The sequence below is a fragment of the Teleopsis dalmanni genome, chromosome 2 (genome assembly GCF_002237135.1).
Source record: "Teleopsis dalmanni isolate 2A chromosome 2, ASM223713v2, whole genome shotgun sequence".
Taxonomy (NCBI): domain Eukaryota; kingdom Metazoa; phylum Arthropoda; class Insecta; order Diptera; family Diopsidae; genus Teleopsis; species Teleopsis dalmanni.
The window spans coordinates 218111665-218127205 of NC_051847.1; the positions used below are offsets into that span (position 1 = coordinate 218111665).

The following is a 15541-nucleotide window of genomic DNA, read 5'->3' on the forward strand; positions in this document are numbered from 1 at the left end:
TTATATAAACAAATTTAACACAAAACAAAACAACATAAAAAAATTTAACTAAATTAAAAACAGGAAGTATTTAAATATAAAAATGTACTATAAAATATTGCAATTAGTTTTTTTTCTGATAATAAATAATACTCAAAACATTTTTAGAAAATAAAGTTTTTAAAGTATATAAAGCTTTTTCCAAATCATAAAGTAAGAAAATAAATTTGTAAAATAATTCTTAACACTTTATAATGAACACTTATCTTCAGAACAGTCAATTTATATATTATAACAAGATAATCATTTCATAATTATACAAAATAAAATTAGTTGCCTTTTTTGTTTTTTTTTTCTTTTTTGTTTTGCATTGAATATAGTTTTTATTTCACGATTTCTATACATTCCGTTTATTCTTATTTATATATACTTATAAAGAAACGTTAAATATAAGATAAAATTCATTAATGTGTTATAGCTATTGCAAATACATTTATCAAAGTTTAATTCGTTAGATATATATATAAATGTATTTATATATTATAAATATAAATATTTATATTATATATATAAATACTCCTATATATTAATTATAATATTTTTATATTACATATATAAATATTTTTATGTTATATATATATAAATATTTTTATATATATTATATAACTATATTATTATAAATAAATATTATATATATATACAGTATGCTCTCGATAATCCGAACTTCGCGGTATTCAGGCGTAATGTTCATTTATAATTTGTAATCCAGGTAAACTTACTTTAATATTTCAGACCCAAAACTTTGTACTTCTTTCTTTAACTTAATTCTCGTATTTCTTATTTCTATACGAATAATATTTTTAAATTGTTTTCTCTCTTAGCTGTTTATATATGGTATATGGTATGAACTGGAAAGTTCATTTTGTCATATATGTTATACATGTACAAGATATCTTGCATAAATTATCACTCACGAGATATCACCATCTTTATACTATAGTATATGGTAATTTATTACATTATTAGTAAGTATCAAAATTTTTTGTCAATCCGGGCAACTCTTGGAACATTATTGTCCAAATTATCAAGAGCATAATGTATACATAATATTTATAAATGAAACTTTATAAAATTTACATTTGTCATAAACTTTGTATAAGAAATTATTTCTTTGATTATAAACGCATGCATTTGTTAAACTTACTGTCTTTGTGTATGCAGTGTATAATGTTTTTGTTTACAGCTTTTCTTTTAAATTATTTAATATTAACAATATATTTTTAACTTAATTAAAGTTAATTATTATGTACAACTATCAGGGTGCTGACTTTGTTTTCGTTTGGATTTTGTTTCTTTCGGATGCTCAATAGATGGTCGCCTGGGGTTTCCTAATGTGACTAACGCACTAGCAACAGCCAAACCGGCTGATTGACCAGCGGGTGCATGTTGTAAACCACCTTAAAAAGTTATTTTTAAATTATTGCATTGTTAAAGTAAATACTCTTTATCCTACCTGTCGGTAAACGCACTAATAAAGACAGCACAGCCGCGCGGTTACCACTGCAGGGTTCTAAAGCAATTGGACTTGGGCAATCCTAAATAAAAAGTTTTAAAAACATTTTAATAATGACATAAAAATCAATATCATATATATATTATAATTAAATATGTATATAAATGATTATTTACTTTTTTACGCTTTTTCGACATATGCGTTACGCCCTCCATCGTTTGAGTTAAATCAATGGTTTCCCGATTTTCTATCTCTACCAATACCTACAATAATAAAATTAATAATATTAAATAAAAATACGTATAAAAAATGTAAAAATTTTTAACCTGTGAGAATGGACGACTAGCCATTTGCTCCATTTCTACAAATAAACGTTGTCTCCTTCTAAACATATCATATTTCTGTTTGATTTTCCACAATATCGCTGCCATCAGCAGCAATAGCAGAAAACAAGTAGAGAATGTAATGAAAAATTGTTGTAAATTCAATTTAGGGTATTGGGAAAATGCAATTTGTATCCATATGGGTGGCTGGAAGTCGTGCACAAATACATAAAATGTCGTCAAAGAGCTGTTGTCATCGAGTGAATGTCCAAATGCGTATTCTGTTTTCGGGAAACGATGTCGGAATGTAGAACAGTTAATGCCAACAAAAATTAGTTTTTCAGGTGCACCGACTCGCTTCACAGATATATCCATTTTAGCCGGCACACTACATGTAATCGTGAAATCAGCATCAACTTCTGGTTTTACAGGTGAGTTTCGAAAATTAATTTGTGTAAAATGACGATCCTCTTTTTTAGATAAATTAAAAGTAAATTGATAATCAATAGTCAATTCATAGTAACAGGACGATTTCAATGGATCACCATGGTAATGATTTTGTGAATCACATTTCTCGCAATGATCACCTACTATACCCTTCGTATTACAATAACATTTTCCTGTATCTGGATGACAATACTCGCCTTGGTTATTGCACTCACATTTTTGACATTGGCCACCATTTATGGGATTACCCCAATAACCGTTACGACACTTATCGCAATGATTGCCATAAGTCAAATTTGAGCACGGTTGCTCACAATGTATATGATCACTACAGTGCGAATGTCCATTACAGTTGCATGGTGGACAAGACGTAAAATGCCAATGTTTATGTGGACATTCCGTTTTATCATAAGGTGCTAAAGCACCACCAACTATACACTTTCCAAGACCAGTGTTAGAACCATCATCACACCAGCCACATGCCGGATCATCTAAACACTGAGCACAACTATTATAAAAACCACACTGTGCACTAGAGAGTGCTGTAGTAGTTATACCAGCTGGCATGGATCGGCACTTAGAGGCATGTGTTGTCCACTCACGACATTGCCCATATGGAAAACTCGCAGTATACGCATTACGATCAACGCAACGCTGTTCATTCTGACACCATATGCAATCTTCTTCGGTACAGTTGTGGCAAGTTTTTAGAGAAGCGCATGGCGGTGGACAAATAATTTCTTCAACTGTACGATTAACATGCGAATTTGTCGGCCTACAACGATTATGTTCAGGTTCCCAATTGCAAGCGAGATTTGCTGAACAAGCATGACAGCTATGTAGTTGCTCGCAGATAGAACTAATAAGAAAGTCTTCAGAATGTGGACATTTGTCTAAACGTTTAACAGTCATTAAGGGCGATGTATAAGAAGGTGTTAACTGTTGATGTTGTGCAGGAGTATCATATGATACAGTTGAAGCTAAAGATGTTTCACGACATCGCGCCTTGCTACAAATACCATTACCGCAATAAGTACAACCGAATGTATTGGATAGACATGATTGGCAATTGGTAAGCTCCCGACAGCGTGACACATCACTAAGCAATTCCGAAGTCATTGTTATGCGACTTTTAGGGGGACACGCAACATACTCATATTGGTCGCGACCATATATGGCTGAGCGCGGTACTTGATTAATAGCAATGCAAAGCATCTTCTGCACATCCCAGATGCATTTAATACCTGGACGCGCATTTGTACACTTCTCTTGTTTTGTGTAATAGTTGCAATCACCTGGAGTATAGCGCAACATATCATTAAGTAGTTGTCCGTTAAAACCACCATATATGTAGAGTGATTGCTCAAACACAGCTGAGCTATGACCAAACCTAATAATATTTACAGCTACTTAGTATGCTTCTTTATATGTAATCAATTTTTTTATTATTAAACTTACCTTGCCAAATCCGCTTGGAGGTGAGCGGGCATATCATGCATATGCCAGGAATCACAAAAAACGTCATAAACTAACAAGTCCTGACTGTAGCATTTTGCGCCATAGCTTTGAGATGTGTCGTTATGCGTGTTACCGCCAAATACCATCATAAGGCCTTCATTTATAAAATTTGCTGTGTGTAAGAGTCTAGCACTTGGTGCTGCTGATAAAAGTGTCCAGGTACGTGTAGATGGTTCATAAGCATATAACTTTGTGCTTAAGACCTGGCTGGCTTCGCTCTCAGACACTATACCACCATACACGTATACTTTTTCTGTTAATAAATCATAAGCAGCACTGTGACCGAATCCGCCTTTAACCACATAACCATTAGTTTCAACGATTTTCCATTCACGTGTGCCGAAATTAAATTCTTGCACCGTATTGAGATAACCATACTGTGGTGAATGACCAAAGATAACAATCATGTATTGATAATTATTTTTATCACCAAAACCTGGCACCAAGGTTGCCGTATGTCCCGCTACACGTAAGGGACCACACATTGTATACGGTGTCGATGTTAAATTGCATGCATCCGTTTTCACAGTTATGTTTTCCCACGTTTTTGCAGATGCATCAAAAGCCCACAATTCATTCGTTATGCCTTTATTTTTTACTACACCACCGTATATGAATATTTTATCCCCATACATAACAGTAGAAACTGCATAACGTTTTTCGGGTGCACTGCTAGCCTCTTTTACATGCAAAGTTTCCCAAACGTTACCGTTAAAATCGTATGTAGTCATGAGTTCACCAGGAACATAAGATTCACCACCAATTATATGCAGTGTATCTCGCCAAACAGCCGCTCCATGTGAAGCTGTTCCTTGCGGTGATGTTGACTGTTTGGGATGTATTGTTGACCAAACGCCGGTTGCTTTTAACTGACTACAATCATTGCCACCAAATTCTTTCTTACAAATGCACCTTAAAAATAAAATAAATTTTAAAATTTAAATTTTAATTTTAATAATTAATGAAAACCAATACGAACCTTTCTTCTTCAATTTTGCATTCTCCCTGGTCTTTGTCTTCTGAACAATTGTTTGGACATACCGCTGTATTACAAGCTTCACCCCGATATAACGGATCACAGATGCAAGTGCCATCCACGCACTTTCCATGCCCAGAACAATTTAAAGCTGATAAAAATGAAATGAGTATAAAATTATTAAATGTCATAACGTAAAAAAATTTAGAATTTACCTTCGGAACTTGTTGGACAACCATTTACTTTGTACGATAAATTAAAACCCGACATATTATAGGCATCATCACTAAAAAAATGCAAAAGCGCTGTACCCGAGCGTGCAATTACTTCAGGCACACTCCGTATTGAAAAATTACCCCTATACATCAGTCCGCTAAAGTTGTTGAAAACAAAGAATATTAAAAAACAACTTACTAAAATTATTTAAATTAATTTTATAAATACCTGAATACAGCCAATAATGGAGAATCCACACTATCTCCATCGTATATATACAAATGATCCCATCCACATTCTGTAGCAAATTCATGCAAATGCATACGTATCGTGGGTGGCGGATCCGTACTTTGTCTATGGCTGGAGTGCGAGTGACGTGGATCTATAAGCCAACTGCATTTAACACTTACTGAATAATTACCCCAACCATCGTGTATAGTACCGACTGGATTATGCATTCTGAAAACAAACAACGACAGAAAAACAAATAAATAAATAAATGTTAAGCAATTATTGTATTTAAGATTATTTTTGTACGAAACGTGATATTAAATGCAAGACCCATTATTTTCCTTATGCAAATTGATTTATAGTTCCGCATGAGGCGCCGCATGGCACTTCAGCCAGAACGGCAAATGCTTACGATGAATGCATCGCTTCGCTGCAAAAAGTTTGTTTTCGATTTGTTAGCTTGACTTTTTCACCAATAAATTGTTTATATTTTATTACTTTCAGTGATTATTGAGAAAATATTATACCGGATTTAAATATATTTAATTTCACTTTTTGTTTTTTTGCTTTTTGCATTTTGTTTGGAATTTAAAAGTCTATTAGAATGGCTGTCAATTCCACCTATGTCTAAGGTAAGAGATATTAGTTTACAACATCTGCTTTTTAAGTAATTATAATATTTAGTTAATTTGGTTACACAGAAGGTATTATAGAGTATTTGATATTGTTTAAGACCAAATATGATCATAAATTTGTTGGTTCAAAATCATAAAAAGTAGCTTTTTGAAATGTTGATGATATTGTTTGGATCATGTTTCCAATATTGAGACATCACCTGAACATTTATAATTTATAATCAATAGAAAAAGAGTTATATATACCCATATAAAATAAAAAGCATCAGCCGTTCTTTATCACTAGATGGCGTTTGTATCCATACATTTGGCAATATTAAACCGATTATGTCAAACGCACGGTGATATTTTAAGCTACATTTTCTGTCAAGGCAGTTGTGTAATTCCTCTTAGTATAAAATGTAAGTAAGTAAGTAAGAGTTTATTAATTTATCACTATTACAGATATGCTTTTATAACACAATGATCCTTATACAGAGTACATAAAATAGATAGATTAAGTAGATTATTTGAGACAATAACTATTAAGTTGTCTGTCTATTAAAGTATATAAAAGTATAAAATGTTATATTGATTTAAAAATGAGTGAAATATCTGAAGAAATACGCTATGCAACGTTTTATTACTAAAAACATTTGAAGTTGCTGCAAAAACATGCCGAAAAATCTGAACCGTTTAAGGCGAGAATGCTGTGAGTGCAAGCCGGACTCAGGAGTAGTTTGCTCTGTCATCTCGGAAGTCAAAAATGCACCTCATTCTGGTCGGGCAGACTCTAAAGCAGTCGATGAAGTTTTGCAATTGGTGAAGTAAGATCAAAACGAAAACTGTCAGGAGACAGCTGAGGCACTAAACATAAACCATATGAAGTTGATATAATTTATATGACGCTCGATGTTTGGATATCACTTACGTTAAGACAATGGAATTTAAGTGACCAAAATGCCATAAGTGACAACGGGTATAGTTAACGCAACCGATTATAGTCATAGGATGGTAACAATCTACAAACGACTACAAAAACTAAATTGACGACAAAGAAGGTTATGTTAAGAATTTGGTGGGATTGGATTGGAATTATATATTATGATTCATTCCACTGTGATTAAACGGTTAAACGGTGCTCTACTGTTCACAACTCAACGGCTTGAACGAAGCAACTAACGGAAAGCGACTAAAACTAGCATACAGAAAAGAACTTTAGTTCTATCATGATAATACCAGGACACTAACATCTTCAGTGAGTCGGAATTATTTAATGGAACTGGGTTACGAAATTTTTATACATCCACCGTATAGCTCAGACCTTGCACTATCTGATAATATTTTATTTAGTCTCCGAATAATGTAGCAAGTTCATAGTTAATTAATACCAAATAATATAACTGGTACTAAGAAATATACACGAGCATTCTGCAGAGCAGCGGAAGGGTTTGGTAAATTTTCATATGATTTTTGTTTTCGTAGCAAATTAAGCAATAGATAATGCACTCTGTTTTTTTGTGATATAAGATATTTATGATTTTCATGCTGTATCAGCTAAATAAATTATGTTATCTTGGTCGAAAAAAGATAAAATAAATACACCTGTTTATAATATAAATATTTCTTTTGTGCTTTAACCTATTTCATCCTCGCATTCATATAAGTTCTGTTGCACCTTACACCTTACACCATTGAGTTGCTATAAATAAATATATGGCAAGAAGCAAAAGACGATTAATAATGTATATAAAATAAATAAATTTTTCAATTTAGTAATTAAAAACTCTTTCTCTAAAAATTGATAGGGAATTAGAAACAGTTTAAAATATATTTCAAAGAAAAGTAGTCAATCAGACTGTCAAATTATTCCTTAATTTTATAAAAAAAGGCTATTTTCTGAATTGAGTTAAAGCCAAGACAACTGAAGTTTACGCAAATAAAACGCAAATTCAATAAATTTATTTCACATTAGATAATGTTAGATTATTCTGGAAGGCGGTAGGTCATACATAAACACATTGTTTCTTAGCGACATTGAAGGTATCTTACTGAGATAGAACTACTAAGCATATATCTACTAAGGCGCATCTTAACCTATGTGTACATTTCATTAATTCCTTTCATGTTATCTGCTTGATTGTTGTTGTTGATGTTATAGTCCGCAAGAATCTAGAAAGCAGATAACAAGGGAATTACAAAGACGTATACATGGGTTAGGATGTGTATAGGTTATGCTAGTGTGAGAGGGAAGGGGACTATGTAGGAGTATAAATGGATTGGGGATAAGTGAGATTTAAATTAAAGTCAACTAGATCTAGTCAATCTAGCCACTTAAATGGGTTTGGTTACATTACCAACAATATTCACAACTAGACCTTTGTGAGATTTGAACACAAATGCCGTGCATTATTTCACATTAAGTACTAATAGATTTTATTATTATTACAAGATATGAATCTTTGAACATTTTGCAAATATTTATAAATGGAAATTTTTAACCATAAATACTTAATAACAAATTGCACATATTAACAATATAAGTATCTATAAAAAAAACTATCTGCAATAAACTAAACAAAATTCTTATCAAATTTGAAAAGTTATATTTAAACAATAATAAGGTAATTTATTTCGAAATTATCAAGAGGTATGACTCAATCGTAGAAAGTTATAATTTAATCGAGGAATTCAACTTTCAAGAGCTTTAAAGAATTAATTAGAATAAATTCAGATTTACATGTATTGATGTGTGTCTATTATCAGTAAACATGCAAAAAGTCAGTGTTTCTATGGAGCAGCAGCGAGTAAAAGTTTTATGATATACAAGTGTAATACTTTATGTCAATATGATATCTTAATACAGGAGTATAAATATATTTTTATTATATTATTGATAATAACAAACTAAGTTGTAGATACCACATGATTAAAGATAGAATTACACGTAGTCTGGTGTAAAATTTGTTGTATTTCCACTTCTGCTTTTAGCTTTAAATGAAGCATGTATGCATGGAAGCATGAATTGTGGATTTTTTATAATAGAGCGATGTAGCCGTAAATGCAGATAAGACATTAACCCGATGATGCATTGAAATAAAGGTATATGTGGTAAGATGGTAAATTGCAACGTATAACACACTGTAGCACATGTAAGGAAATAAATATATTAATCAAAATATTTTATCAATCATAATAAAAACAATATAGTAGATAAAATTAATTAATATAAGTTCGACTAATAACTTTATCCCAACTACGGGTCATGTAAAAAAGCGTATTGGATTAAAAGAACTGAATGCAATAAACTGTTTATAAAACTATCATTTTTGAGACTTTAATAGTATTAACAATGCTAAAAAACAAAGTTAATACCAAGTGTATTTATAAGTTTCTTCCGGTTTAAATAACAGATGGCACTAGCAAAGAGTACGCAGCGTATTAATTGGTGACATATGTCATTATGTTTGTTAATTAATTAAACTACGAAAAATATAAGTTGAGTTCGCCAAAATCGATCATATTTGTTTCATTCTTCAGTGATCAATAGTTCGCTTATTGCGTTGGTAACACTTTTTTTATAGGCCGATGTGTGTACTAATACTGGCCGAGGTAGAGAAAATAGTGTTTCTGTTTTGCGTACATTTCGGCCAGTATAGGCCAGCAATTTCCTGTTTTTTGCCGTACTTGCGAGCCACCGAAAAGGCTTATTATCAAAAGAAAAAGACTGTTGGTAGTTATCATTTGCTGGTAGAAGCATATGGTGAAAATTCTCCATCGATTAGAATATGTGAGACATGATTTTGACAACTTAAAAGTGTTGATTTTTATGTGCGAGATAGTGTCGCTTTGGCAGATCATAAAACTGCCAAGACAAGCAATTGTAGGAGTTATTGGATGATGACCCAACTAAAACTCAACAGCAATTGACAAAAATATTAAATAGTCATAAGAAACAATCAGCAGTCGTTACGAGCAATGTGGAAAAGATCAATAAACTGGATAAATAAGTTCCCAAAGGGTATAAATGCTCCTTTAACGTGACGAAAGGAAATAATTTTTGTATTAAATTGTGACTGCTGACAAAAATGGTTTTATTTTGAAAACCCGAAGCGGAAAAAATTGTGGATTTTAGTTAGTGACGGTGCTCCTTATAGCCGGTAGTACAACACAATCGCTTTGACGAAACCACCATGCTTTATGTCTGGTGCGACCAGAGCGGAATTGTGTACTATGAACGAAAGACGACCAGAATGGACCAAAAACATAAGAAAGTATTTTTGTTCCACGACATTTTGCCGTCTTACTCAGCAAAACCGGTGAAAGATACTTTGAAATCGCCTAAATCGACGGGACATACTTCTGCATCCACCGTACTCTCCAGTCCTGGCGCTATCTGTTTATTTCTAACAAATGACGGTACGTTCTATATTCCAGTTTTATGCCTAATTGGTATTGAGAAAGGTCACTTGTGTAACCAACCATTAACTTTGCCAATTACACATTTGCAGTGTAATTCAATTAAAATTTTTGTGTAGGTTTTAAATATAAACTATGATGTATATTTTAAGTATTAAGTATTTTAATAAAATACAAAACACAAAAATATTTATAAATTTAATACGTACAAGTTGGTATCAGTTGAATTAGTTAATCAAAACAATGTAAACAGTTGAATAATTTAAGCTCGTGCATTAAAAACAAGTTGGAAGAAAACGAAAACGGCCAGAAGAGAAGAGCAAGCGTAATCTGCTTCAGAGCGCACAATTCAACCAGAAGATATCAGAGTTAACCGTTTGTTGACACAATTAGCAGGCAACTGTTTGTTTTAACCAGTTTCCATACAAAAGGTGATATTAGCATTTAACTTAAAATTTTTTCTTTAAAAATTATGAATTTGGTTCAGATTTTTAAATACTATTATGCTTGGATTTGATTTTGACTTTGTAGCAATACTTACAATACTTTGCCACCACAGAATTGGCAGTCTGGTCCCTGCCAACCATCTGCACATAAGCACTGTCCATCTTCTTGACACTGGCCATCGTTTTGACAATGTCCGTCATGTGCTGTACAGTTATAGGCTGTGGTGCGACGCAGATTACTGAAGCAGCCATTAAATATTAATAACACCAGCAACGATAGACATTTCCGCCTATATTTTGCATTAAATGTGGGCGTACGCTGTGTGCTAGCGCTGCAGCAATGTATTAAGCAAGAGGAAGACGCGTGTGTTGACAGTGAAACTACTGCGGTTGTGGCACCATAATAATTTCTTTTTGTCGCCTTTTGCGTCGTGTGTTCCACACACATTTTTGCAAATATATTGTTTGGGTTTTAAAAAATTGATTTTTCCTTTTTTCTTTCATTGAATTTTACATCTTTCATAATAAATTATTGATTATATTTTTTACCAAATAAATTTTATTTAATTTTTTTTAAAAATATTTTCGTTTTCCTTTTGCGTATGTATTTTTCCTGCTTTCTTTGCGTTTTCACTGATTCCGCACTTATATTTATTTGCTATCACACACTTTTACACAAATCTTATCTTATACTTAAAAACTAATTCATATTTATTTTAGTAATTTTTCATAATCATTTTTTTTATTTTTAATGTTGTTAAATTAAACAATTTTAACGAAATATTTGCAAATTAAATTTTCCTTCTCCAGCTGAGCACAAATTTTCTCAACAAACGTCGCTGCATTTGTGTGGTGATGCCACCACGCTAAGTTGCCTACTGTCAATTCATTTTGACAGCAGCTCGAAGTTAATGTTTATTTGTGTGTGCGGAAATACACTGAAAGAATTCTTTGGTTCTACTTAAAAATTTATTTTCATATATTATATCAAATTGGTATATTGAGGCCATGTGCGAGTTCAAGTAAATTGATGGTAAATCGTGGGAAATAGTAAATTATATCGGTATGGCAGCGAATGTTAGTATTTACCAGAATTTCAAGTAGGATAAATTAGGTAAAACTAGATATTACCATTGTGAAAATTTTATAAAATGTTTAATAAATATATAAATAAATTTCACAAATTTCATCATCAATTTGCACAAACTCGCACACTTTTATGAGATAAATTGGTAAATAAGTGGAGTGCAAAAAATTCCTAGGAAATGTCAATTTATTTAACTTCGTAAGCTTATCCTACTTAATTTAATTCTTTATTTATTTATTTAAGCAAGAAATAATTATTCAATTTTGTGTTTTTGATATTACACGTGTCTGTTGTTTTATTCTTAGTTTTCCCGTAAAAAGAATGACAACCTTATTTTTACTAAATAAAAATATTATATTAGTTTTTAAAAATTTTCTTTTATGGTCAACTCATCTTATTTTTAATAATTTACTTGTCCGTATTTGCATGGCCAACCCATATCATTTTAAACATTAATGTGAATATGCAACCGCCACAACTTCAATTTACTTAAACTCGCACACGGCTTTAGTAAATTGCAATTTGGTGGTCATTTAAATTCTTATGTTAAAGAATAGTATTATAGTCTTATCTGAAAATACTAAAATGGGAAAGATTCAAAAACATTTTATGACAGATAACCATAATTATTGAATTTAGTAGTGAATATTTAACAATTTAAATGTATTTCCACATGTTAAATCAAATTCTTACAATTAGTCAATTAAAATTCCGTGGCCATAAACATTCTTATATTAATGTCGAAATAATGATGATAATAATATAAATTTTTTAAAACTAATTTAAAAAGTTGTATATTATTTTACATTAACCAATTAGTTAAAATAATAAAAAATTGTTATAGCTTTATGTGAAAATAAAAGAACGAGAAATTTTCGGACACCTGTTAATTTGACAGATAATTATAGTTTATGAATGCAGTAACACACAAGTGAAAAATACAGCAACTTATAGTAAAATATATATGTTATTGCAAGAATGAAAGCTTTAGTTGTTTATTCATGTTGTTGTGCTGTTAACACTTGTGACAAAAAGTCATCCGACACAAAATTGAAATTGTATTAAGTATTAAAAAAGACTTAATTTAGCATTTTGTTGAAGAAGCATAGTTAGTTTTGGAAGCTTAGTGCTGATAGCATTAGATATATGGTTTTGATAATTCCTATTGATATTTTATACATATTTTAAAGAGATGAAAGTGTTAATTACATTACTTGAAAAGTGAAGAAGGTATTTGAAAAATAGTCATATGTTAAAATATTTAAAAACTGAAAGTGTTTTATGTTCTACGATCCCATAACTAATAATCAATTAGCTCATTTATGTATACTAAAAGATTAAAGTAACAATGTTTTAGATATCTAAGTCATAAAATTGTGGCTGTACTGTGTACAAAACTGCAATTTCGCTGTTGACCAGCTTTAGACGCTCCCTCTAAAGCGCTTTTAGGCTTTGCAAAAGGTTCAAAGTGTTTTCTAAACGTTTGAGTTCTTATATGGAATCACAATGGGATCGGTATAACATTACCTTAACCTATAAAGGTTATAAATTTCACAAGGTGCTTACTACATCGCTGTAGTAATATTGATTAAGTAAAGTGTCTATATTTGATTTTAACATATCTTTATTTATATTCAGAATCATTATACAAAAAATATTTGTAAATCCCCCAAAAACAAAGTTTTTTATAAAAAATTTAATATTAACCATCTGCTGTGGTGAGTATGATTTTCAACAGAAAATTTGTTGAAAGCTTTTGCAAACGCACCTGTGACTTTATTGAGCATATTTATAAAATTTTCAGTAGTTATCCTAGCTGAACGGTGAAAAGATGTTTCAATTTCGGTATCAAGACATTTATTAGTTATTGTGTAAAGAAAATATAATTTATTTAGTTTTCTTAAATAAACACTTTTGAATTGTGCATTTTAATTAAATTAAAAAAATTTCGGATAAATTTTTATGTTAAGTACAATAATGCAAATAAAACGATTTTTGATAAATACTTAACAGAATTCCAGCACAGTGCGGCATTTATTAATTTTTTTTCAACCCCGTGCACACCGCCAACACCCACAAAACCAAGAGAAAATCGATTTTCCGCAGAAAGCAACAACAATAACAACAACAACATTAACAGTTTGTGAAATGTTCTGAAATTCCACCACTTGTCACTTTGACAAGTTCAGTGATAAGAAAATTCAACGAACACACATGGAAAAAAATATAACTGTTGTGTTGAGTTTGTGCGAGCGTAGCTTTTATGCTTTTGTATGTTTACTCTCAGTCTCCTTCTAGGCTTTGTGACGTGTAGTTGTGTTCAAAAATAAAATCGCGCGGATGTGTAAACAATTTTGTTGTGTAAAATTTCCCATGAAAAATTTTCGCTTCCTCATATAAAATTTATGTTACTATAATTTCGTTGAAATGTGTTGCATTTATATGAACTAAAATTTTGTAGCGTAAGCAAAATTAAATATGAAAATGATTTGAAATTACAACAATTGAGGTGAGTAAAGGAATTTATTGAAATATTTACTCATTGTCCACTGAATAATTCTTACTATACCAGCTAAAATGTTCAATGACAAATACTATAAGTACGTGAATCACTTTCAAACTTCTCAGAATTTGTTTATTGAATTGTTAATTATATGTAGTTTAATTAATTAATTAAGGCTAAGTTTTTTTTTTGTGAGATAAATTCTGTTGGTCACTATCCAAACTCAAACTCATACACATGACATATGATGTATTCAGGAATTTTAAAAATATATATATAAATATATATAAAAATATATATATTTTGTTTTTATATTTAGTTTTGCTCCTTATTAAAAATTATATAAATCTTTCTTAAAGGTGAAAGATATATCCTTATTTTATATTTCAATTTGAAACTGAAACATTTCATTGCAAACATTACAATTTATTCCATTAGTATTTTGCTATTAGGTATCGACTAGTCGTTAATATTTTATAGACACAAAATGCAGACAGTCCGGCGTCTTGAATAACCGTACAATTTTGAAAACGTGAGCAATAATAAAGAAGTCTTTTGGGAGCTGTTAGCCTGCCACCTATCATTACGGTTTAGTATTTTCCTTCATACCAGTGGGCGAATATAAACACTTCCATTAAATTAACGCCTACAAATAGAACATTAATTTTTATTTATTAGATTTGGTAACACTACAAGAAAAAACCACTATATTTTTTAAATTCACAAAATAGCCACTGTTATTTTTCTTAATTAATGAAACAATGATTTAAAATTTGTTTTGTAAACAGAAATGTGTATATATTTACTTATATATCCAATTAAAACACCAATTAATAGCAATCAAAAAATATACCATTACTTTATGAAGAAAATAACTTTAACTTAAGTTACTATGATTTAATATTATTAAATAATTAAATATTTATCTTCAAAAATAGATCATGAAAAATGTAAATCGGTTTTATCTTTTACATATTTTTCTATTCTGGATTTGAAGGAATTTTTTAATTGATCTCCTAAAAAATTATTATTTTTTTTTAATTTTTAAAACATAAATATAAATAAAGTATTAAAAAAAATAAATTATTAATAAAATACATTTTATTATATGTTTTCTTTTTATATAGTAAAAGTAAGTAACATGTTTATTGACTGCATTTAAAAAACTGTCAAATTTAAATAATTTCAAATTTTGAGTATAAAAGAGCACAGATACTATCTTGTCTCTATTCATAAAATTTTTACGTTTGTCAAATCAATAATAGAATT

At 30.5% G+C, this 15541-nt stretch overlaps 1 protein-coding gene across 1 annotated transcript; it reads right to left on the reverse strand.

Moving 5' to 3' along the window:
* Positions 1–636: 636 nt before the first annotated feature.
* LOC119677374 (attractin-like protein 1) lies at positions 637–11636 on the reverse strand. Its single transcript, XM_038088689.1, has 9 exons — positions 10778–11636; positions 5201–5431; positions 4972–5129; positions 4760–4907; positions 3721–4692; positions 1819–3652; positions 1669–1755; positions 1493–1574; positions 637–1436 (listed from the first exon to the last, which is right to left on the reverse strand). Exons 1-9 carry the CDS (start codon positions 11128–11130, stop codon positions 1282–1284), a joined length of 4020 nt encoding a protein of 1339 aa, XP_037944617.1. The 5' UTR covers positions 11131–11636; the 3' UTR covers positions 637–1281.
* Positions 11637–15541: the final 3905 nt, after the last annotated feature.

Coding starts and splice junctions, on each gene's coding strand:
- LOC119677374 (XM_038088689.1), bottom strand. CDS start 11,130: ATGTGTGTGGAACACACGACGCAAAAGGCGACAAAAAGAAATTATTAT. Junction 5,130..5,200: donor CCATTATTGGCTGTATTCAG/GTATTTATAAAA, acceptor CAACAACTTTAG/CGGACTGATGTATAGGGGTA. Junction 1,437..1,492: donor ATTAGTGCGTTTACCGACAG/GTAGGATAAAGA, acceptor TAACTTTTTAAG/GTGGTTTACAACATGCACCC.